The sequence below is a fragment of the Drosophila kikkawai genome, chromosome 3R, assembly GCF_030179895.1.
Source record: "Drosophila kikkawai strain 14028-0561.14 chromosome 3R, DkikHiC1v2, whole genome shotgun sequence".
NCBI classification, from domain to species: Eukaryota; Metazoa; Arthropoda; class Insecta; order Diptera; family Drosophilidae; genus Drosophila; species Drosophila kikkawai.
In genome coordinates, this window is record NC_091731.1 from 20,689,556 (window position 1) to 20,714,406 (window position 24,851).

At 46.9% G+C, this 24,851-nt stretch overlaps 5 protein-coding genes across 6 annotated transcripts; 3 read left to right on the plus strand and 2 right to left on the minus strand.

Annotated features, from left to right (window-relative positions):
* Positions 1-4,963: 4,963 nt before the first annotated feature.
* On the plus strand, positions 4,964-12,483 carry e (nonribosomal peptide synthetase ebony). The gene is made up of 7 exons (XM_017167821.3): positions 4,964-5,229; positions 9,335-10,458; positions 10,524-10,691; positions 10,755-11,526; positions 11,588-11,678; positions 11,755-11,930; positions 11,990-12,483. The coding sequence occupies exons 2-7, from the start codon at positions 9,351-9,353 to the stop codon at positions 12,312-12,314; spliced, it is 2,640 nt and encodes an 879-aa protein (XP_017023310.1). The 5' UTR covers positions 4,964-5,229; positions 9,335-9,350; the 3' UTR covers positions 12,315-12,483.
* A 630-nt stretch (positions 12,484-13,113) lies between these two features.
* Positions 13,114-18,907, minus strand: Nelf-A (Negative elongation factor A). 2 transcript variants are annotated; one of them, XR_011445241.1, is made up of 8 exons: positions 18,515-18,907; positions 17,828-18,082; positions 16,365-17,765; positions 15,063-16,250; positions 14,543-14,962; positions 14,328-14,483; positions 13,622-14,017; positions 13,114-13,304 (listed from the first exon to the last, which is right to left on the minus strand). XR_011445241.1 is itself a non-coding variant. In XM_017168004.3 (7 exons), the coding sequence occupies exons 1-7, from the start codon at positions 18,722-18,724 to the stop codon at positions 13,886-13,888; spliced, it is 3,762 nt and encodes a 1,253-aa protein (XP_017023493.1). In that variant the 5' UTR covers positions 18,725-18,907; the 3' UTR covers positions 13,114-13,885. The 2 variants fall into 2 exon arrangements, 1 of the variants encoding a protein (XP_017023493.1); XM_017168004.3 differs by having other exon boundaries at positions 13,114-14,017.
* A 41-nt stretch (positions 18,908-18,948) lies between these two features.
* LOC108075520 (ATP synthase subunit C lysine N-methyltransferase) lies at positions 18,949-19,808 on the plus strand. The gene is made up of 2 exons (XM_017168013.2): positions 18,949-19,368; positions 19,436-19,808. The coding sequence occupies exons 1-2, from the start codon at positions 19,092-19,094 to the stop codon at positions 19,783-19,785; spliced, it is 627 nt and encodes a 208-aa protein (XP_017023502.1). The 5' UTR covers positions 18,949-19,091; the 3' UTR covers positions 19,786-19,808.
* Positions 19,809-19,835: 27 nt separating this feature from the next.
* On the minus strand, positions 19,836-23,612 carry Oga (O-GlcNAcase). Its single transcript, XM_017168005.3, has 7 exons — positions 23,281-23,612; positions 22,467-23,226; positions 22,193-22,408; positions 21,615-22,134; positions 21,459-21,553; positions 20,937-21,367; positions 19,836-20,874 (listed from the first exon to the last, which is right to left on the minus strand). The coding sequence occupies exons 1-7, from the start codon at positions 23,519-23,521 to the stop codon at positions 20,039-20,041; spliced, it is 3,099 nt and encodes a 1,032-aa protein (XP_017023494.1). The 5' UTR covers positions 23,522-23,612; the 3' UTR covers positions 19,836-20,038.
* A 63-nt stretch (positions 23,613-23,675) lies between these two features.
* Positions 23,676-24,730, plus strand: LOC108075519 (uncharacterized). Its single transcript, XM_017168012.3, has 3 exons — positions 23,676-23,867; positions 23,956-24,111; positions 24,174-24,730. Exons 1-3 carry the CDS (start codon positions 23,745-23,747, stop codon positions 24,639-24,641), a joined length of 747 nt encoding a protein of 248 aa, XP_017023501.1. The 5' UTR covers positions 23,676-23,744; the 3' UTR covers positions 24,642-24,730.
* Positions 24,731-24,851: the final 121 nt, after the last annotated feature.

Consider the following 24,851-nt stretch of genomic DNA (forward strand, 5'->3'; position numbering starts at 1 on the left):
GAGAGCATTTTAAGAACAACAATCGGCATCTAATATTATTTATTACCTAGCATAGCGTTGTGGGAATACTATAACATTATTATTAATTAATTTTATTTATCACTTGATATAATAGTAGCTGGATTTGTTTGAAATATGGCGGTTCTCCCAGCTCTCAGGTGTTTTTAATAGGTTAGTTTGCGTTGGAATATCGATTTGCTTATTACAATCGCCTCATTAACATGGGGCGACAATTGCATTTAACATGTCCAAGTGGCCCGTCTCCGCTGCCACGCCTATGCGCTAATATGGCCAGATAGCTGGCCTGCAGCTCTAATGATAATTTAATTGGCCGCATAATTCAATTTGAATTGGCCCAGCTGTCCGAGTGACGCGGCTGGCTCGGCTGTGGGGAAGTGCTCGCCCAGACTCTCGGCACTTCCGTGCGCGCCAGATTGGCCAGATTCTTGCGAGTAATTACCCGGCCGGTCACTTGACACGTTCGCTCGCAATTGAGATGGTTATGATTGCGGCACGCATGTCGGCGCAAAAGCGTCGCTGTCATTGTCATAACCAACACGGCGAATGCGCAACAAGCGGACCTAATGTTGACATCAAAAGAACAACATCGATCAGCCGAATGCGAAAGCAATCAGCGCCGTCGAATTGTTAGATTCGACAGTCGGCTGTCCGCCTGCCTGCCAGCAGCTGTTAACAGTAAATTGTCCCGCTCCGCGTCGACTTGTTTTGTTTAGGGAAATACTTGTCGGGGCAAAAACGAGTTGGACAACCTCCCTGCAATAGTACACTGAGAGAAAAGCATTTGTTAAATGCTAATACTAATTGAAGCCCACCCACTTGCTCATCAATATCCTTAGCAGGTCCCTGTTTGGAAATATTATGCTCTGCAGGTTCGTAGAGGATTGAAGAGTTTGAACCTTTTTTTATGCATTTTTTATATAGATTTTTTTTTTCAACTTTTTTTGTTTGAATTATTTATTCTCTGTAGTGTAAACATAATACTTTCTCGTCACAATCGTGCCTTAAACAGCTGAAATCGCGCGATCAACAAAAACAAATGAGAACATTATAGCCGACTACGGAGGCAGTTTCGTAGAACTGTCCAGCGAACGAACGCGGCGGATGGATGCGTCACACTTTCTTTTTGGGGAAGTCCGGATGCGATGCCAGCCGACTAGCAGCCGGTTCCAAAGGTGCCTCCTCACGGTCGCTGACGTTGTGAACTGGAAACGTGACTCGGGTGTTAAGTAAGCTGAGATACAAATCTTGGCATCCCGCAGATACAGGTACAGATACGGTCAGTACAGAGAACTGCGGGCTAATCTTAATTGGGTCCGATCTGATATTGGGCACACCTTCACTTTGTTTCATTCGCATTTATAGAATTCAATTAGATTTCGGTAATCGGTTAATTAACCATTCTTGCTGATCGCTTTTTAAGCACCAGCCTCAGCCCGATGTCGTAACATTTTGCAGGAGTGAATCACGTAACCAAATTCCCATTAAAATGCACTTAATGTGTGTTGTGACCCAAATCTCCCTGTGAATCCTTTTGTTTCAAGCGGCGAAAAAAGCCCCCCCCCTCCGAACATGTGCGTTAAATGCAAAACATTTAATTAGTAAATAAAGCAATTGAAAGAAGGAAGTAAGTACTTTTTATGGAACGCTTGCAATGTATAGGAAAATCTGTGCATTTTTATGGTCAATCAGCGTTCAAATTGCCGCCAATTATTTTTATTATAACAACTAATATACTATTACGGCTTACTAACACATGCTGCGATAAGAATCTCGTAGAAAAGGAATTCAATTATATACTAGTCACTTGAAGTATTTACATAGTTGGTCGCTAAATTAATTAGTTAATGTTTGTTATTTAAATGGAAGTGGTTCTCAAGCTATTCTTGCACTCATAAATTTTAATCGAAAAGCAATTCCAGACTAGCTGTCATATTAGCTTTTGTTGAAAACCAATTGAATGCAAATAATTGATCGGTAATGACTTAAAAACTTCACCCGCATCGCTTTTGGGATCTATTAGATAAGGTTCTGGCACGCAACACCCCTGATTTGCTAATTAATAGTCGATTTTCGATTTTCGGATTCCTGAACAACATTCGAATGTGCAGGGGCTCTCTTTAAGCGTTCAATCAATTAACTGATTAACCTTGATACTGCAAACAATGATCGACTTTAGACTTGTCTGCCGTGCTTACGATGTCCAAGATTTCCAGGCGCCTGAATGCATTCGCAAGCAGTGGATATTTATCGAGTAATGATTGATTTAAAAGTCAGGGGGACAGGCGCCTCGCCGCAATACTTCAACTGCAAATTTTCACACTGACTCCATAATGGGAAGCACAACATGACTGCTGCTGGCATATATCAATATCCCTCTCACATCGAGTGTGTACATTTCTATGACAGCTACAGCATCGATCTACAAATTGCAGTTTCTCTAATGCTGATGCTCAGTTCTTATTTATAATTCCATTTGTAATTAGGTTTCTACTTTCGCACGACTCTAAGTGGTGAATTAAATCGCAGGCTAAATGCCATAAATCCAATTAATCTTAGAGTCTCAAGCATGGCCAGTCGTAAATTCGACTACTTTGTAATAACAAAGGAGGAGTTATGTTAGCAGTACCCACAATAACTTTTTTGTAGTAACTAAAGAAGCGTTTCGTGGTAATAAAGTTGTAAAAATACTAACAGTCAAGTGTAAAAATAATAATAACAAGAAAGAAAGCTAACTTTGGCTAGCCATAGTGTGTATACCCTTGCAGGTTAAAATTAAAATATATCATAAATAAGCCAAAAATGCATTAAATTCGATTCGGAAAGCGGTTTTGTGTTAGTTTTTATAAGCCTAAAAAAATTGCATACCAAATTTAAAATTTTAAGAAATCAAAATTTTTGGCAATTTTTGCTAATTTTAATGATGTAACCCCTTATCAAATTTCGCAAAAATGGCAAAAAAATCGAATTCTTCCGGACATATCTAGAACGATTCCCCTGTTCATGCTGATCAAGAATATATATGGTTTATGGGGTCGAAAATGATTCCTTCACTTAGAAAAATATTTTTTCGTATTATAAAATCGGATTTTTTATATTAAAAAACTTCTTAATTTTTTTTAATTAAAAATATCATAACTCGACCAAAAGAGCATTAATTTTAAATCGGAAAACTGTTCTATGCAAAATTTTCTACAGTTAATAAATCTGCATACTTCATTTAAAAATTTTGAAAATTCAATTTTTTATCAAAATCAAAAATTTTAATGATGTAACCCCTTATAAAATGTTGCAAAAATTGCCAAAAAAAATTGATTTCTTCCTGACATATCTAGAAAGATTCCCCTGTTGATGCTGATCAATAATATATATGGTTTATGGGGTCGAAAATGATTCCTTCACTTAGAAAAATATTATTTTGTATTATAAAATCTGATTTTTTATATTAAAAAACTTCTTGATTTTTTTTTAAATTAAAAATATCATAACTCGGCCAAAAGAGCATTAATTTTAAATCGGCAAACTGTTCTGTGCAAGATTTTCTACAGTTAATAAATCTGCATACTTCATTTAAAAATTTTGAAAATTCAATTTTTTATCAAAATCAAAAATTTTAATGATGTAACCCCTTATAAAATTTTGCAAAAATTGCAAAAAAAAATCGATTTCTTCCTGACATATCTAGAAAGATTCCCCTGTTGATGCTGATCAAGAATATATATGGTTTATGGGGTCGGAAACGTCTCCTTCACTGCGTTGCAAACTTCTGACTGAAATTATAATACCCTGCAAGGGTATAATAACTTAAGCAGTAATGTGTTGATAGGTAGAAATAAACAGACCGTGATGGGAACTATCCAACTATTTAAGTCCGAGCTCATAACTACTCGAGTCTTCGTACCTTATCTAAGTACAGATAATTTCCCATTGGTGTAGTAATTATGTGAAATTATTACAAAATTATTTTAACTATTTTTTTAAATATGGCCACGTGGTAAAGTAGGATTCTCATACAAATAAAATCCTATTCGTGACACTAGAAGCTTGAACACGATTCCTTGTTACCTTCCCAATACTTAAAGACAATATTCCGGGCCAATAACCCCTAGACTCTATTTTGTGGTAACTCAAGGGCTCTTGTTTTTATAGCTTTCGCTTTATTTAAAATCTGGCAACGACTTCACAAGAATTAAGTGAGAACTTGATAAATTAAAAAAAGAAAAGAAACTTTATTTTATATTAAAAACACAGCTAATGTAAAGGTAGTTTGGAAATGGGACCCCCAACAACATATAATAATAATAAATGGAAAGCAAACCTGATTTTAAAAATTGAGAGCTGAGCTGATATTCATAAATATCTCTCCTTGGAGAAGTAAAAACATCGTTTCCCCAAATGATTGCAGTGCCGTTTGGATAACTCAACCTATCCCGAAGGACAGATCAATTGAAAGACGGCTTTCTATATGGGCGTAATCTATAGTGTTATTCCACTTTCATCGAACCACTTGCAGGTCTGCGTCATGCGAGGGATTTCCAAGTGTCTAGTAGGTAAAAAACAAATCCGAACTACTATGTGTTTTGCCTGCCAATTAGCAAGAGAGCGCGGGGACTGCCAGGAATTTCATTCCATTTCCTACGTCACAGGGCGCCGGCCCCGGTGAATATGGCGGCCAAACTAAACGAAATTCTAATCCGACATCCAGCGTCCACATATGCTTCGAGCAATAATTGCAGCGGCTGTAAGAGCAGGAACTGGTTTTTTTCTTTTTGTCATTCTGCTGGCCTCTGCCGGCGCGGCGCTCTGCTCCGCCATTCTTCATCGGGCTGTGCGCCGCGACTGCGCAGTCCACCGGGGCAGCGGCAGAGACTGCGAATCGGATCGAATCGGTCGGATATATAAGTTAGTCGGGTGCTGGGATTCTGATTAGTCTGCGAGCGCCGTTTACAAGTACATAGCACGTTTAGTAGCCAGTTTCCAGTGTGCGTTGCTAGTTTTTTTTGGGCCGAATTCAGCCTGAATCCAGAGTGAAACGCAAGTGAAGTGACCAAACAGGAATTCTATTTTCGAACTGGTAAACTCGTCTTGTCCACCAGAAAGGACATTGAAACGTGCTCAGTGTGAAGGTGTCGCAGATAAAGAGATTTGAAAGAGTAATAACCCAAGACTGTTCAAATTACCAAGTGACAGAAATCTTAATTATCTTAATCGGTACGTATACGTGATAATGAAGTATTTATGAAAATTTTCCGAAATTATTATATGCAAATTGAGGTGGCATGCATGTTTAGCAGTCGTTAACAAATTAATACTCGCGTAATTTTAGTACCTCGGTGTTTTACGATAAATTACATCATTTCCGACAGAAAAAAAACAACGTCAAAATTCATTAGGCCGTGAGAATATTACATAAAAAGAAGAACACAAAAAGTGCAATTAATTTTTGCAAAAATAATGGATTTTACAAAACTGTTTTCACCTCGCTTCAGTCGTTGAAGAACTCATTTTTAAGCTAAGGTTTCCAGTTTTATGAAGATCAAAACAATGTTCAGCATATACATTGAGTTTTATGCAGGATTGTTTAATTTTAAGTACAGGCAATTGCCTTAAATCAGAACAGAGTATTCAAGGTTCCTGTAGTTCCAAAAATGTGCCCACAATTTGCATATTTATGTATTTTAAAGTGCTCGTGGATGACTTTCTGGGAGCAAACCCGAACGCCTTGCGTAACCCGTTCCGTGAAAAAATCGCCACAATTCGAGGAAGTGAGCGAAAAGCTTAAAATAAAAAGGAAACTTGATTTGCTGAGCGTTCTCTCAGCTCATTAGTTGTGAATGCACTCGAAATGTAAAAGGCAAACAGAATTCAAGGCGGGACAGGGACAAAACTCAATTAACGCAGCTCACAACAAAATTACAGATTAAAGTCTTCAGTTGCAGTTGTTTACCCAGCATTTAGCACCTGCCTCTTGGCTAAATGCTTGGCCATCGACATAATGTTAATGAGCGTTAGCATAAGTATCTTGCAATTGACATTTAATTTGTCTTGGCGTGCTTAACTAATCGCCTGCTACACATTTGCGAACTAACTATAACTATTAACGGCGGTCACCACGGCGTATACGTACTCGCGAACAGTGGCCAGCCGTGATGGATTTATAATTGCAATTGAGTCATTGGTCAATCGGCTATTAATTATGTTAAGTATGTGCTAAGTGTCGTACACATATGAATTACAAGTGGGTTTTATGGATGCAAGATTTGCATTTGCATTTGCCTAATGATCTGGTCAAACGATTCTCGGATTGACGCAAGACTCTGCACTGTGCAGAGATCGTTATTTGCGTATTCTTGTGTGGTTTTTTCAACTGGCCTGCCACTACTACTGACTACTGAATACCGACTACTCATCCAATTGACTCACAATCGGAAATACTGTGGAAAAACAACATTGGTTGCGGGAAAAAAAAACCCCACACAGACATAAGCAGATCACTCACTCACGGGGGACGACCCCAGAGCCCCGTGCAGATGCAGCGGGCCTTGTGCCATGGCTTAAATTAGGCGCTCTTTACTCAATTAAGCAAATCAGGCAACCAAAAAAAAAAAGCCTAATATAGATAATAAAAGTACTAAACTGGGACTTTATCAGAGGGAACATATTCGTAACCGCCTCCCACGGCGAGACGACGGTTCGACAGTAACAAATTAATTAGCCACACACTTTGGAATCGCCACCGACGGAAACATTTGAGCGACACGAGATACTAGATAATCGGAGCGGCGACCTTAGGCAATGTTGTTGATCTGGCGAATGCGCCAACACACTACTGCTGCTGCTGCTACCAAACAGTCATTCAACCCGGCCGAAACGCAGCCAATAATTATGTAAATTACAAATTACATGGCAGCCTGATAATTATGGAACGATTTTCCAAAAGCCTCAGCGCCTCAGAACCCACTGCAAACAATCTAACACCAACGCAACCTTGAGCGGAAAATTAAAGGCAGTGCTCGTACTCTGCTCAGTGTGTCGGGTCTTAAATGCTTTTCAATCGCCTTGCTGCTGCTGCTGCCTAGTTTTTTTTTTTTTTGTGGTGTTTAATGGCAACAGGGGCAACGGCAATAACATTAAATCAGCCGCATGGATTTCACCTCATCAACGGAGGCAGCGAAGGTGAACAGAAGTCGCTGTCGCTGGATGCATTAAATCGATGATGTGAAATGCTAAGAGCCGCAGGGGCCAAGAATGCACTCTATGCCAACTCAAAGACAATGGCCTGGCGCAGACGCAGATGGAGAACACGGCGGCGGCATTGTATTCAGATACGATATTCGTATGACTACTCGCACTATATGCTGGTCTCAGATATGTTGTGTATGCAAGTGAACAAACTAATTGGACTCACACGGCGCATACGTAATGGGCGCTTGGGAAATGTTCTCTGCCTAGCCTTGAATTCGTTACGTATACGCCCCGTAACCGCTGTAAAATACTTGATCGCCGAAAAATGTATGCCAAGCGGGGAATAAGAACCAAGCAAGTCCGAAAAACCAGAACCAGAAGACAAGACTGGGCCAACAGAGAATTGCGGTGTTGCGCAATTAAGGTAAAAACTTGTTTGCAGCTTAGCAGTTGCGACGATTACAACTGCTTGTGGAAGCCAGCCAGCTAGCCTGATTGCCCATGCCCATGTCCAGTGTTTCCTCTTTCGCTGGAGAAGAAGCGGAACCAAATTAATAATTCATTGAGCACTGGCCCAAGAAGCTTCCTGACCAACCGCCACCACCTTGCTTTCCTTTCCTGCTTCCCAGATCCGGAGTCTTTTTTTAATAGCTTCTTACTTCAAAGCCAATTGTAAAACCAAATCGGAGATTAACATTAGCTAAGGCCAGGGCTACAAATAATTGCCGTTCTTGAGCCTCTAGACGCCAGTCGCCTGTCTTCATGTTGTGGATTAGAGTGCTTGACATTGGAGCCAAGCAGAAGCAGAATCAGATACAAAAACATAAATAGTCTCGGACACCAGAAGTTGGCCGCACAATGACATTTTAACTGAGTTTTATGACACGCCAATTGAACTAAACGAGCATGAACATAAGGCTGGCGCAGCTTAAAGACCTCCAGCAATATTGGGCCTGACTGTGGTTAACTCAGCTTTATGGCGGCACGTCAAATGGGACAGAGCCAGCCCGGTGGCTCAGGCCATTGAATTATTTAATGCAATTAACGAGTTAACATGCCGCATTCCGAACGGCCGTTTGGGCTGCCAGCCAAATCCATCGACCGAGCCAACTTGAATGGGAGATTTAGAACACGATATTAGGGAAAAACCTGAACTTAATTTTAAATAAGCATCCAGTGTTGTTACTTAGATAAAATAAAGCAATTTAAATATTATTAGAACAACCTTATTAATGTACAAGTACTTGTAACACAAATATCCGGAAAAGACGTGAATTTAGTATAGATAGTACTCTATATGCCCACACAGATTAATCTGACACTAATTAGTGTGTGTCGGCCAGCAGGTGGCTATGCTAATGAATTATATAATATTCAGCTTCGAGATGGATTGGATTCCAGCCTGCAATAGAACAAACCAGATATGAAAATATAAAAAATTAGTTATGGTGCTAAGCGTAGAGATAAAAATGTCGCCATAATTTGACTTGACATGCCAGCCGCCTAGCATTAAGATGCCAATCTAACTAGAACTTTGTTTTAAAATAAAATAAAAAATTCAAGAAATAAGAATTTTAAGAAATAAACACATATACACCTTGTTTTTAATAAAAAATAGATATATGTATGCTTTTATTTACATATAATAAACTATTTATTAAAAAATAAATTAAACTTAGTTAAATGCACTAGAGAATATAGTTAACCAAATGTTGTCATGACCATGTTCAGCAAGACTCATAAGTGTTGCCACAAGATCGAGTCTAGCAGGTTGTACTTGGTTGCAACCATATAAATGGATTTTTAAGAACTTGCTTCATAGAAAGCAAATCAGGATATATGGATAATTCAGATTGATTTAAATTAAATCAAATTAAGCTCGAGCCACTCTAACTTATATTTATCCCATAAATAAAATTCATTCATTACAATAGATGCATGTGAGTGCGCTCCATTAACACAAAGTGCTATAAATATGCATGTATGAATGGATTTAATTGCTACCGCGAAACAGTAAGGCAATAACCCGTTGGGAATGATGTAACCTAGAGAATCCCTGAGTGATAATGTCTCATTTCTATGTTAATTATTATTATTTCATTTCCATATTTTGTGCTTACTTTAACTGCAGGTAACTCAATTTCAGAATGGGTTCCCTGCCACAGTTGTCGATTGTTAAGGGCCTGCAGCAGGACTTCGTGCCCAGAGCTCTGCACCGCATCTTTGAGGAGCAGCAGCTGAGGCATTCCGACAAGGTGGCTCTAATCTATCAGCCGGAGGGACCGGGACACGGTATGGCGCCCAGTCAGAGCAGCTACCGCCAGATGAACGAACGGGCCAATCGGGCAGCCCGACTCCTGGTGGCCGAGACCCACGGACGTTTCTTGCAGCCCAACAGCGACGGTGACTTCATTGTGGCCGTGTGCATGCAGCCATCGGAGGGACTGGTCACCACACTGTTGGCCATCTGGAAGGCAGGTGGTGCCTACCTGCCCATCGATCCCAGCTTCCCAGCGAATCGCATCCACCACATCCTGCTGGAGGCGAAGCCCACGCTGGTGGTCCGTGACGATGACATCGATGCTGGCCGCTTCCAGGGCACACCCACGCTCTCTGCCACGGAACTGTATGCCAAGTCCATTCAGCTGCCCGGCTCCAATCTGCTCTCGGAGGAGATGCTCCGCGGCGGCAATGACCACATCGCCATCGTGCTGTACACCTCAGGGAGCACTGGAGTGCCCAAGGGAGTGCGTCTGCCGCATGAGAGCATCCTGAATCGCCTTCAGTGGCAGTGGGCAACCTTTCCGTACACGACCAACGAGGCAGTGAGCGTCTTTAAAACGGCCCTGACCTTCGTGGACTCCATAGCCGAACTCTGGGGCCCGCTGATGTGCGGTTTGGCCATCCTCGTGGTGCCCAAGGCCGTGACCAAGGATCCGCAGCGGCTGGTGGCCCTGCTGGAGCGTTACAAGATCAGGCGTTTGGTGCTGGTGCCCACGCTTCTGCGTTCGATGCTGATGTACCTCAAGATGGAGGGCGGCGGAGCGGCACAAAAGCTGCTGTACAACCTCCAGATCTGGGTGTGCTCGGGCGAACCCCTCTCCGTGTCTCTGGCCAGCAGTTTCTTTGATTATTTTGACGAGGGCGTTCACCGTCTATACAACTTTTACGGCTCCACCGAGGTAATGGGCGATGTCACCTACTTTGCCTGCGAGAGCAAGAAGCAACTAAGCTTGTACGACAATGTGCCCATCGGTGAGATAAACCCTTGATTTTTAGATCCACCTGTTCCTTCTAAACCATGAGCTTTCTTCTTGTAGGCATTCCCGTGTCCAACACTGTGGTATATCTGCTGGATACCGACTATCGTCCCGTGAAGAACGGCGAGATCGGGGAGATCTTTGCTTCGGGACTTAACTTGGCCGCTGGCTATGTCAACGGACGCGATCCAGAGCGCTTCCTGGAGAATCCGCTGGCCGTGGAGAAGAGTATGTGCCCAAGTTGATTCTATAATTTTCATACTTAAACAATTCCTAACTGCTTCTCCCCAGAATATGCCCGTTTGTATCGCACCGGAGACTACGGATCCCTGAAGAACGGCAGCATTATGTACGAGGGCCGCACGGACTCCCAGGTTAAGATTCGTGGACATCGCGTAGATCTTTCCGAGGTGGAGAAGAACGTGGCTGAGCTGCCGCTGGTGGAGAAGGCCATCGTCCTGTGCTACCATGCCGGACAGGTCGACCAGGCTATTCTGGCCTTTGTTAAGCTGCGCGACGACGCTCCAATGGTGACGGAGATGCAGATGGAGGCGCGCCTCAAGGACAAGCTAGCCGATTACATGACGCCCCAGGTAGTGATTCTAGAGCATGTCCCACTTTTGGTAAACGGCAAAGTAGACCGTCAGGCGCTTCTCAAGACCTATGAGACGACCAATAACAACGAGGGCGACTCTAGCATTGTCCTGGACTTTGATTACTCCCAAGTTCCCGAGGATCTGAAGCTCACGGCTCGCGATCTCTTCGAGACAGTGGGCGGGGTGATTGGGCGTTCCACCAGAGCGACCTTGGCTCCCCACAGCAACTTTTACGAGCTGGGCGGCAACTCTCTGAACTCCATTTTCACGGTGACCCTGCTGCGGGAGAAGGGCTACAACATTGGTATATCCGAGTTTATAGCGGCCAAGAATCTGGGCGAGATCATTGAGAAAATGGCGGCCAACCATGATGCCGTGCAGTTGGAGGAGGAGTCTCTAAATGCCTGTCCGCACCTGAAGATGGAGGCGGTGCCCTTGCGCCTAGAGCACCGCCAGGAAGTCATCGAGTAAGTAACTGATGGACATCTTAAGGGAACTTAGTATTATAATTTTGTATTCTTCGAGCAGCATCATTGTGGCCAGCTTTTATAACAAGGCGGACTTGGAGCAGTGGCTTAAGCCTGGTGTTTTACGGACCGATTATAGCGATATATTGAATGTAAGTCTTCAATAACAAAAAATACTATTACTTACTTTTAAAAAATTCTTAATAAACTTATTATTTCTTCTCATAGGACATCTGGAATGTGTTGGTGGAGAGGGACCTGAGCTTTGTCGTCTACGATCGCAACACTGATCGCATTATTGGCACAGCCCTGAACTTTGATGCGCGGAACGAGCCCGAGGTGGACATCAAGTCCAAGCTGCTCATCGTCTTCGAGTTTCTTGAATTCTGCGAAGGTCCCATTCGGTGAGTTATCCTTAAGCGAGAGCTCTCCCAAACCGGTACTAATATCCATATCTTAACAGGGACAACTACCTGCCCAAGGGCCTGAACCAGATCCTGCACTCGTTCATGATGGGCACCGCCGAGAAACTGAATCCCCGCGAAAACATCGCCTGCATGCACTTCATGGAGCACGAAGTACTGCGAGTGGCCCGCGAGAAGCAGTTCGCCGGCATCTTCACCACCAACACCAGCCCCCTGACGCAACAGCTGGCCGACGTCTATCACTACAAGACGCTCCTCAATTTCCAGGTGAACGAGTACGTGCAGTCTGACGGCACCCGTCCCTTCGGGGATGCGCCGGACGAGCAGCGCGCCATCGTCCACTGGAAGGAGGTGGGCAAGTAGGACGGAAGGACGATCGCCTCGTCACCAAACCAGATCTGCAGCGAATTTATCACGCACCACGTATTATATTTAACTAGCATTAGGTAATGCCTACCACCTAGTATTAGCCCTAGGCATAGTGTAACAAAGCGATAAGTTTCGTAAGTTTGTGTTGACTAGTTGTAAGCTTCCGATTTCAAGACAATTAAACAAACAACAATTGATAATTAAGCCTGCCGCTGTCCGTCGTTTGCTTCTTTCTACTTGGCGCTCACTTGACCATGGGCCAGCAATTTTCAACTCCCAGTATTGACAAATAACTGGCCGTAGATAATGGCTGGAAATTCCAAAGCTGCTATATCGAAAGGTTATCTTTGTGGGTTAAGCTTAAAAATATAATAGGAAAAGGAATGGGATTGAGTAACTGGAGCTAACTTTTCTGCACAAATTTTTTCTAAACTTTTTTTTATAAATTATTTAAGATTGTAATTCCGAATTCCAGAGCACATATAAAATTATTAGCTTATTGAGCATCGTATAGGAGCAAAAGGACGTTCTAAGGACTATAAATAGATATTTTTATATAATTCTTTTATTGACGAATCAAAGTTAAATAACAATATGCTTCTGGTCTGTAGATTCCAACCCTTTCTTATACGTTGGGTGTGTGAGACAAGAATTTAGACTAAAAAGAGAGCTTGTCTTCGGAGTTTATTTGTCATCAGAGTATTATTGTTCGAAACGAATGCCCAGCTTTACTTTTCTAGAACACATCCCATATAATATAAACGATTTTAACATTAAAGCCATAAATACATATGCTAGATTTATTGTTTTTGCCTATTACACATCATTATTACATTTCAAGATTTAAGTTTTTTTTTTGTTTTTTTGCCGTTGCTGCGGCTCATACATACTTTTGTATGTAGATATCTATAACTATAAATTTTCATTGGATTTTTAATGAATAACGAGCGCGCCGCTGATCAGCGTCTCAAAATTTGTTGTATGCTGCTGGGTAGGTTAATTACACACTTTACTCGACAATAATTACATAATGCTAGAGATATATATATATGTATATGCAGATCCGAAGTGCATGAGTGTATGCTTGTGGTGTGTTCTGTCCGAACGTTCACTTCTGGCACATCCGCCTGCTCTCGCTCTCCAGCGAAGCGTTTAGAGGAGAATATTCCTGCGTTTGAATGAATGAATGTGTGTGCTTGCTTGTGTGTGTCTGTGGTTGTGGTTGTGTGAACGGGCATGTTTACTAAATGTTTTAAGCGCTAGCCTTTACTACATACTAAACAACTGTACAGCTAATTTACCTTAATTATTATATAGTTTCATTATTTCCAGCATTTCTCAGGGTGCTGCTCTGGGCTTTGCTGTCTGCGGGATGGGATGATGGGATGGAGGGTAAAGAAGAGAAGGGGTCTTACTTAGCCTAATTAGGGGCGGCAGCGCAACGCTGCCCGTGCAGAACGGATGGATGACAAATCAAAATCCATAAAATCATAATTCACAATCCATATATACGCTTTCATCCGTGCTCACTTGGTGCTGCGAACTATGCGTATAACCCTCGTGGACTATGAGGCAGCAGTCTGATCCTGCAGCCTGTAGTTCTGGAATGTCTTCCACTCGCCGGTGTTGTAGTCCAACCGGATATGCGATTCCACTAGGCACAGCGCCGTGTTTCCGTCCTCCTGTTGAACTTTTTCCTGAGCAAAAAAAAAATAGGAAAACAAATTAAAACAATTAAATACGATGAAATAGAATAAATAGATTACGAAAATACAAAACGTTCAACTTTCTAATGGAATTGAACAATCACTGAATTATTTTCAAGGCAATTAAAACAAATTGGATGAAAAAATTTCTTGTTTTGTAGACAAAATAATTGGCTTTGTAAATAGAATATGAAAAGAGATTGTACAAATTGCTTAAACATGTGTTTTAAATGGAGAACAAATAACATTATAAAGCAACATCTAGACATATATCAATAGAAAAAGTCCTACAAAATCCTACCTCTGTTTCGCCCAGCTTGATGACCAACACATTTTCATTATTCGGCCGCGGATTTTCACGCAGACCCGCCATGAAGCCGAGGATAAGGGCTTTGTCAGGACGCGAAACACGATTCGCCTTCCGGAACATTTCATGCGCCTTGTGCACGTGCTCGTTCTGTAAGCAAATAAAATAATTAGTTCCAGTTTTAATTTCGTCCGATTATTTCATCTCACCGAAAGCGAGAGCCCGCGTCGCTGGGGTGCCTGCTGCTGCTGCGTTGCTTGCTGCTGGGGCTGTTGCTGCTGCGCCTGCACCTGGACCTGGACAGTGCGTGTGATTCCGGCATTGGGATTGCCTGGCTGCTGGCCACCGCTGGTGGTGGAGGTGACCAAACGCTGCTGCAGGGTCGGAGCCGGCTTGTGTTGGACCAGTATTTGTTGCTGCTGCTGGCGCGGCTGCTGCTGCGACGCCGCTGGCGCCGCCGTGCTCGATTGCGTGATAATCGTGCGCTGCGTGCTGCCCGGCGCCGCCTGCACCTGCACCAGTTGCGGCTGCTGGCCCGGCCGCTGTATCAGGGTCAGGCCCTGCGGCAGCGTGGTCAAGCCTCCGCCAACGTTGGCCATCACTGGCCGAATGATGGTTTGCTGCGGGGACTAATGGGAATTAAAATAATAAGTATTTCAAATATATAACATTGTGTTTCTTGTGGAGCAATTGGCTTTGGATAAGCTCTATTTCGGACGTATCACTTACATTTCCAATGACATTGGTGGGCTGCTGCTGTTGCACAATCACGTGCTGGCCGCCCAGCGAGCTGGTTGGGATGAGGGTGGGCAGAATCTGCTTCCCAGGCTGCGCACCCTGCTGCTGCTGCTGCAACTGCACACCGGTCGCCGACGTCGTCTTCACCAGACTAGGCGGTCCAGCCGCCGTAGTGGTCATGAGCGTAGTGCCACCGAGTCCCTGCAGGCTGCCCACATTGCTGATGGGTATTTGCTGGTACATGTCACCTCCTATGTTGCGCAGTATAACGCCCTTTTGGGTGAGTATAATGGTCTTGTTTTTCCCAGACGTCGGTGAAACGTTCAGGGCGGACACTCCGCCGGCCCCAACAGCTCCGCTTGGCTGCATCAGGACCTGCGACAGCTTGGGCTGTTGCGTGGCCGTCGTATTGGCTACGATCGTGTGCTGCGGATGGGGATGCTGCTGCTGCATCTGAGCCTGCATATGCTGTTGCTGGGCAGCCTGGGAGGCTGGCTGAATGGTCACCGGCCGGTTAGGCAGCTGCACGTTTTGAATATTCAGAGTCGTCGACTGTCCGGGCGAGACCACTGCTGCGGATGTGGCCACCAGTGGCGGCGGATTCGAGGATACCACAGTGGTGGCCTGCTGCTGTTGCGCCTGTCGGAGCGGCGTCATCACCACACTGGACGTACCCGAGGTCTTCAGCAATATCTTCGTGGGTGTCTGCCCGTTTCCTCCAGCCGTGGTTGTCTGGTAAAGCGTTGTGGTCTGCGGCAAAGGTCGACCGTGTGTAAATGAAGTAAGCGTGGGTAGCATTGGCTGCTGCTGCTGCTGTTGCACCTGCTGCGACTGCTGTGGCGTGGCTATGATGTACTGTGTCTGCTGCTGCTGGGGCTGCTGTTGAGTTGGCTGGGCCTGTTGTTGCGTCTGCTGCTGGATCTGTTGTTGCAGCAGTTGCTGCTGCTGCTGTTGTTGCTGCTGCTGCTGCTGCTGTTGGGAAGCGGCCGCTGCACTCGACGTGCCAGCAGCTTGCTGTTGAGCCCGCTTAGCCGGCTGAATAATCGTCTGCGATATGATCACCGGGCCGCTGTTGGTGGCAGTCTTCAGTTGGCTCAGCGGCATCGTCTTTATGGCCTGCGAAGGTATTGTAGTAGTGGTAGTGGGGGTAGTACTGCTACTAGGCGCCGCCAAAGCCTTCTAAAAAAGGAAAAGGAATCATCAAGTAAGACCAGAACGTAAAATAAGTTTAGATATTTTTTTAGAAGTGAAATAAGCTTTAAATTCCTAATCCACGTTGCCTTTTAGACTTACCGCTCTTTGAGCACTTGGCGAAGATGCCAGAATGACGGGAGTGGAGCTGTTGATCAGTAGAGGTGGCTGTGACTGCTGCGGCGTCTGCTGCACCTGCACCGTCTGCTGCTGCGCCTGACTGCCACTGGGGCCAGCTGCTGCTGCTGCCGCTGCCTTCGCCTTGGCGGATGTGATCTTCACGGAGATATTGTTGGGCAGATTGGCCAACGGGTTAGCTGCCTGACGGAGCTGCTGGGTCGTGAGCAGAGTAGTCGTGGCAGCAGTACTCGTCGAAGGCGAGACGCCAGTGGCACGTAACATCGGCTTGAGGTCCAGCTTCTCCATCTTGATGGTGGTATTGCCCACAGTGGTGGTAGTGGCCGTGCTGGTGGTGGCTCCATTGTTCTGCCGCTTCTGCGGCGACGTCCGGATAAGCAGGTGCGGAGTGCGCTGAACCAGAGACGGCGGCTGCTGCTGGATAATGACACGCTGCTGCTGTTGCTGGCCCTGCGACGAAGGCGAGGTCTCGATCTTCTCCAGCTTGATGCTAGCGGGTACTATGATCTCCTCGCTCTTGATCTCGATCTCCTGCTTGATTCGTTTTGGTGTGTGATTGAAGCTGTTATTGTTGTTGTTGTTCAATTTCGCAGCAGCCTTCGGGGTGCGCGGGCTCTTCGTCTTAGCCTCGACGGCGGGCTTTCCCGGTTGACTATCAACCACGGATGTTGCCGTGGCCTGGGCAAACTCCAACGTGGCTGTAGCATACTCTGGCGTCTCCGGTTCGCCCTCCATGGCTGATTTACCCGCCAGCTCCTCGTCCAGCGGCTCCTCCAGGCTGCCAGCGCTCTGGTTAAGCAACTGTGGCTCCATTTTGATCTCAAAACTATTATTAGCGGACGTGGGAGTGACGGGCGTTTCGCCTCCACTGGCCGTTGCCCCATCCGTCGGAGAGCTGTCGCCGGTATTGGCTGCGGCTGCCGTGGCCGCTGCAGCTGCCGCCGCTGCCTGCTGCTGCTGCTTCTGCTCTTGCTTTTTCTGCTGCTCCTCCAACTGTTGCTCACGCTTGCGCTTCTTGGCCGCCGCATATCCCAATGGCTGCTCGGTGAACTCGATCAGCTTGATGCCGCCATCCTTACGCCCGGCAGGTGTCCGACTGAGATTGGGCCGCTGGGCGGCATTGCCCGGAACGGTGGCCGAGCGGAAGCCTGTGGTCGGCATGCGCGACGGTATTCCCTTCAGAGGAGTGGTGTCTGTCATCTTTCTGGGCATGCCGCGCGACCGCAGTGGAATTGTGGGGGCCGACGCCTTCTTCAGCGAAGACTGCGCATCCGCCGACTTGTGCAGCAGCTCGGTGCGCAGTTGGGCGCTCTTGGGCTTACGCTTCAGCGTGAAATGCTTGACGGGAGCGGGTTGTTGGCCCACCTGTAACCAACAAACATCGGGGTTAAATTTAACTTCAAATTCGAGTCTTGTTTAGACCTTACCACTGAGATCAGCGCATTCTTATTCAGGTATTGGCACTCCAGAGGCAGCATGCCAAGGTCCGAGTGCTTGGTGACCAGCTTGCGCAGGTCGTTGACCATGTCTGTGAAGATCGGACGCGTGTCCTCGTAGTCCGAAATCTCGGTGTTGAGCGAGCTGGTGGCCGGAAAGGTCTTCATCGTCTCAGCCAGCATGGAGACCCACAGCTCCGAGTCCAGCCCAGCCACCTCGATCACCTCCTCCAGCTCCGCCTTCCACTGCAATTGACGGCAAACAAATTAGAGCGACCCACCGAGAGCCACCCAGCGCCGCAGCCCACCCACACACACATGGCACGCGCGGGAGCGAGAGAGCACACGTAGGAGAGAGAGAAATGTGTACACAAAAGTAGAAGTGGCGGGAAACACATTGCTAATATTTATTTTCACCAGTTGGCGAAACCGCCCTGCAATTGCCACCAAGTAATGGCAAGGACACCTCCGGGCACTTATCAACTGATTGGAATTGTCGAATTTCCCGAGCATTTTCACCATTTTCATCACTTTTCACTATGGTTCATGTTCACCAACAGAAAGCATAGACTGTATACGTGTTTGTATCTCTCAGAGCGTGCATGTGTGTGCGTGTGGGCTGGCTGGCTGGCTGCTGTTGGCTGGTGTACTTTTTTCCCATACACCAACGCCATTTACCTCTTCCACCAGACGGCGCGGAATGTGAAGGAAACTGAGGAGAAGCTTCAGCTTGACCTGCGTCTGCAAATCCGGAAAGCACTCCTTGATATTGCGCAGCACCTCCTTGTTCAGTTGGGAGCATATCGAGCCGTTTATCCACGAGTCGTTCGAGGTGCCCAGTTTATTATGCAGCCACAGTGATGTGTCGCTGTCCCTTACGTTCGCCATTTTTTAACGCCTTGCGCCTGTCCGCTCGCGGGGCACACACTGCTGTTTACGCCAAACGCTGACCCGCCCTGTTGCACGGCACTGGTTAATTACGTTTTTCACTTTCCGTCGCGCCTGCACGTCAACAAAACACACGGAAAATCCTTCGAAAATTTGTAATAGGAAGCGCACGCACACATTAAAAACGGACGAAAAAAGTCTTGCCAGTGTGACCGCGGCGAGCTTACAAAAAATTACCGAATGCACTGCTTGCATTATGCCAGCCCTGGCCTACGAGTGGTTCAGTGTGGCCAGTTGCCGAAAACAGTAGCTGCTGGGCACACTGCATTTGTCAAGGAAACTTATTTCTTTAAATAGGATTTTTGAAATGGAAATCCTGAATGAAGACGCCTCGAAAGCGATATCAAAACCCCAGAAAACTGGCATGTCCACGGGCGGCAAGATCCTGATAGCAGCCACCGGCGGTGTCGGCATCGGCCTGTCCATTGTGTGCGCCTCGTTTGTGGCGCCCGCCTTCAGACGGATTTGTTTACCTTACGTGCCGGCCACCACGGAACAAATCCAGAATGTGCTCAGCTTCCTGCCCAGGAATGCCGGCGGCAAGCTACTGGACATTGGCTCCGGCGACGGTCGCATTGTGGTGGGTGAGTCCAGCTGCTTCCCAGCAACTTCCAAGGCCCAGCCTTAATTTACTTATGTAATCCTCTCTAGCGGCGGCCCAGCACCACCGGGGTCTGAAAACCGACGGCGTGGAGCTGAATCCCTGGCTAGTCTACTACTCCCGCCTGGCTGCCCTCCGTCACGGGGTCTCAAAACAGACGAGCTTCTTCCGCCGCGACCTGTGGAAGTTCGACATAAAGGACTACAACTTTGTGGTCATCTTCGGAGTGGAACAGATGATGCAGGACCTGGAGCACAAGCTGATCGCCGAGTGTCCACACAACACGAAGATCATCGCCTGCCGCTTCCCCTTGCCCAGTATGCAGCACGTAAAAATCATCGAGGACGGCGTGAACACCGTGTGGTTCTATGATCTCGACAAACCAAGTGGGAGCAGCTAATAAAAGGCTGGGGATAGTTGTTAGATATTGTAGTTTTATTGTTTTCCACACGTAGAAAACGACGCTTAAGACAAATACTAGAGGGGAAGAGACACTCGGGTCATTGTAACACACGTTTTACCTTATAAGAATACAAAAAGGACACTGGCGCGAGACCTAGATGAGAATAGGAAGCGGAGTGGGTAGGCCACATCGCTCACCGGAATACAAAAGTTGAGAAGGAACATTGAAAGCGGAGTCAGGGATGTAAAGGCTAAAAGCGACGTCCCATGTAAATGCACTTGGTGGCCTCCTCGCGATAAACGTCCACAAAACCGATCCTGGTGTAAAAGTTCACCTGGCCAACCTCTCTCTCGGGGATACAGACATGAACGCCAAAGCATCCGTTCGCCCGCAAAGCGGCCAGCAGAACGGTGAGCAGACGCTTGCTGATCCCCGAATCGCGCTCTTCTGCCTCCCGGAAAGTGCCGGCACTGAGCACGGCTGGAAAGGAGCCGCTTACCTCTACAGGACACTGCTCCACAGCCTCACTGCCGCTGCTGCGATGAAACTGCTCAACAAAGCGGGCGACAAGCTGGGCCAAACCCTTGCCAGTCTCCGACTCCTGCAGGCTAAGCTCCTTGGGGTACTTGTCACGCATCTCCGTATGCCAGCACAGCTCCTGGTTGCGCCGGAATATGTTGACATCCAGAGCGGCGCAGGCATAGCCCACGAGGCAGTTGTTATCGTCGTAGGCCACGATGCACAGCTCCGGGCTGAGGGTGACAAAGGCGCCCACCATTCCGTCCGCCACGATGTTAGCCACGCTGTCAGGCAGCGGGAAGGGAATGTAGCCGCCTCCGTCCAGTTCCCGCTGCCATTGGAGGTAAGTGCGGGTGCACACCTCGCTGACATTTTCCTCGTCGGCGGAGCAGTAGGGTCTCAGCAGATAATAGTTGGTCGTGGGTTTCTCAGGAAGCTTGTAGACAAACAGATCGTTGCCCGAGTCTACGGGCATCAGACGCTGCAGGTCAGCAATTAGGCCGCCCCGAAAGACCCAAGGCTCCTGGTCGCCGGACATGAAGGCCTCCTTCCAGCCCTTACTGAACCCTGAAAACAGAATGAATGATCAGTTTCCTGTCTGTATGAGTAATGCCGTTCGGATACGTTACACGTATAGCTGCCCTCCGTATAGGAGGACATGTTCTGCGGAAACTGGCCCAGCGCCAGCCACTTGATGTAGCAGTTGAGGAGCGACAGGGCGCCGGATATGTCCCACACGTAGGAGTACAGTTCGTGACAGATCTCCTTGTTCTGGCAGTTTGCGATCTTGATCAACAGCTGCAGGACGCTGGCGCACAGCTCGTCAAAGTGCTCGCTACGCAGCAGCCACTCACTGACCTCCGGCTTGGTGCTCTTGTCAGCATCGCCACCAACGGCGGAGCGGTCCTGTAGTATTACATTGGCGTTGCCCTTCAGCCAGTGGAATTCGGAGAGCAGTTTGAGGCCACGGCTTCCGTGCTCGAAGGGCAGGTAAAAGAGATCGCACAGCAGGCTCAGATCCTCAGCAGTTATCCTGGATTCGGATGTTATCAAGGTCGAGCTGAAAATAATAAAAAAAATATATTTATTATGTAGAAAATTGTATCTAGTCTTACGTTATTTTTAATAATAATAATATTAATAAGTCATACTCATGTTCGTTCGTCTGAATCGATGGAGCATCGCTCTCCTCCCGCATCTCCGCATTCGAAAGTGGCGATGAAGTGCCACTCTCCACATGCATGCTCTGAAAACCATAAAGAGAGCTTAATAACATCCACAGAAATGCCACAACGATTCCAACTTACATGCACATCATTAACCGACTCCATGAGCACATCGTCGGCCACCAGTTTGGGTGCCTCTTCCTTCGGCGATAGCTGGGAGGCTATGCTGCTGCTGCACTCCATTGGCTCGTTGACACCGGCACTCAGCGGACTCAGGCTGTTGTCATCCAGCATGGTGTCCACATTGAGACTGGCCACCGGTTCCAGCTTGTCAACTAGGTCTTCCTCCACCGCCGCCACCGCCTCCAGTAGCTTCCGCTGCTCCTCATCCTTCTCCTCTTTTAGCTCGCTCTTCGGTTCACCTTCGGTTGGCTCAAACACCTCGGTGTCCAGGCCCAGTTTCACCGAAGCCTCCACACTCTTTGCCTCCATGATGGGCACTGGGACAATGGAGATCGGTATCTTCTTGGGCAGTTCAATATTGCAGGCAGCCGTTGTGGGTATGGGGTTGATTATCTCCTCATTCGTGACCACTTTGGTGGGCGAAACCAAGGAGTTCATCACGGGATTGGAGATGGGCGTCAGCGAGGAGGTCACGGTGCTGTTGTTAAAGGATTAAGGCATTATTAAAGTATTAATTCCTGGCCAAAGTTAATTACCAGACTTCAGCGAGTGCCTGCAGTTGGGTGGTGTTCACCTCCGGCACAGTTCTCGTATTCGTGGACGTGGTCGTGGTGGTGGTGAGACTCATGCAAGTGTTTATCGAGGGTATAATGGGAATAATGGGCATGACCATTTGCGGTTGCGGCTTGGTTATGGGTCCCCAGGCCTCCTTCTCCATGAAGAATTCCGGCAGCCACTCAGTGATGGCGTTCCTAGGGGGTTTAGGGTTGATTCAATTTTTCCAAAGAACATTTTTATAGAAAAACTCACTTTAGAGCAACCCTTGGGTGGTAAACATTCTTCGAGAGGAACTCTGCCGGCAGCTCGTCCTCGTTTTCAGTCTCCAGTTTAATGTCCGCACTCAATGAACTGTTCATCTTCGAGTCCATTCTGCAGCGTGACCAAAAGGCCAGCGAGTGGATGGCTATGAAGTTGGCGTAAAACTCGCAGTTGGGATTGGTCATCACACCGCGCAGGTGTGGTATTAACTCCGGCGACCGGCCGGTGTAGGGCCCCAGAAACACGCGCTTTTGATCGTAATCGTTGGCATGGAGATTGTCCCAGATGCACGGCGGACGGCGCAGCACTTCAGAAATCTCCTGAATTGACTGAATGGATATGGTCTTTGATATTACCTTGTCCCCCGTCCAGAGGATATCGATCTCGTTGTTCAGTTTCGAGCCCAGGGTGTTGAGGTACTCAGACTCCTGGACATTGGGCACAGCTCGCGAGGCGCAGTACTGTGTGGGGCAGAACAGGAACTTGGGGCCGCCCAGATGCGTGTATATCTCATTGGTGACCGAAACCTGTGCATTGGCGAACGTCTGGAAGACCTCCTTATCACCCTTCGAAAGCTCCGACTCGATGTCGTCGAATAATAGGGCGTAGGCCTCGCACCCAAATTGTGAAACCTGATCCAGTTTGCGCTTCAGCGTGGCTATCTCCTTGGGACTGCTATATGTCATATCCAGGCCGGGTGAGAGGGCATAGTAGAAGGTGATCCCCGCCTCCTTTGCCGCCGCAATCAGACCTGCAGGTAACCCGGGATTAGGGCAAGGATTGGGTTATGCGGAAGCTTACTCACTGGACAGGTGATCCGCCTCCTCCACCGTGTACAACTCCCGCCAGAATGCGCGATGCTTGTAGTCATCCTTGGGGGCATACATGTACGACGGACTGGAGCCATGGAGCTCCATCGACTTGAGCTTTCGAAAGAGGTCTTTGCGCTGCTCCGTAGTCCACGGCCGGCCGTAGAACCCTTCGATCACACCGCAGATAAACTGCCGCTGGCCATCGGATTGAGTTGAACCCACTGCGTCTGCCATGGATGCGGATGAGCCGGGACTTGGTGTTATTTTCCTTTTCAGGATTCAGCGAAGAACGGTCAAAACCATGGAAGACCTATCGATACTACCGATAGGTGGATAAAAATCGATAATGGTATTTTGCCGGTAGTCCGTACTTTCAGTATTTCGCGTACTCTGGTCACTCTGTTTGGGGCAGTGTTTTTATTTTTATTTTGTTTGGCTATTTATTTAAATTTTACCAATGCAGCCTTTTATTGTTATACGCAACTACAAGGCGGACGACGAACTGAAGTACCAGGAGCTGGTGCGGGACTATATCATGTCCTTCTCCAACAAGTCCTTCTTCGTCTTTTGCTTCAGAGAGGTGAGTGCGACACGACTACGTGACCTATCTCTACTTATAATCTTTCCTGGTCTTAATTAATAATTACTGGTTAATTATCCCAACCCAGATCACCCTGCAGTTCATAGTCATTACCTGGGCGATATTCTTCATATTTCTGGGCGTGCCGCTGCTCTTCTGCGCCCTCACAGTGCCGATCTGCATATTTTGCCTCTTTGTCGGCACATACTTTTCCTTCTACGCAAAGGCAGTGGAGCTGATGCGGGTAATTTGGGGTACTTTATCCCTCGGATTAACATTTTCACTTCTTTAAACTGTTTTTTCCAGACGAAGCCATCGCAATCCCTGGTGGCCGAGTGCTACGAGCCCTTCATCTTCCGCTGCTCACCCAAGGAGGCCAGCTACCAGATCTTCATTGAGAATTGTCCCTACGAGGAGTCCGTTAAGAACAAATTCCGTCGCCGGATTGTGGCCGCGATTAGTGTGAAGAACCATCATGCTGTTTACAATGCAGCCTGGATCTATCGCTTCGCTTTGGAGCCGAACTATCCCTACCAGACAATCATGGGTCCGATGGTGAAGCTGCTGGCCAAGAACTGCGTCAGCGGTGGCTACGCCTCACTGGAGTGCACAATGTCCGAGTGGCAGGAGTGCGAGCGAGACTTCTATGACGACTTTGGCTTCGTCACGCGGCAAATATACCACAAGAAGATCATCGGCAGCAGCCTGTCGGTGATGAAGACCCAGCTTACGTATAGTCTGCGAGCAGATGAGGCTCTTCACAAGCAACACTAGTGGCATACCCATGGTGCAATATATCCATATAGAGAATCTCGATATGTTCTGTGAAATCTAGTTCAATATTTACGTATTTATTCTGTGAACCGTACATTCCAGTTACGTATTGCGTCCCGAACACAAATCACACCGAAGAACTAAGCCCTTGGTGTTTCTTTAGGAGTAAGAGTGAAATTAGACATAGGATAAGAAGCACCAGCTAGAACT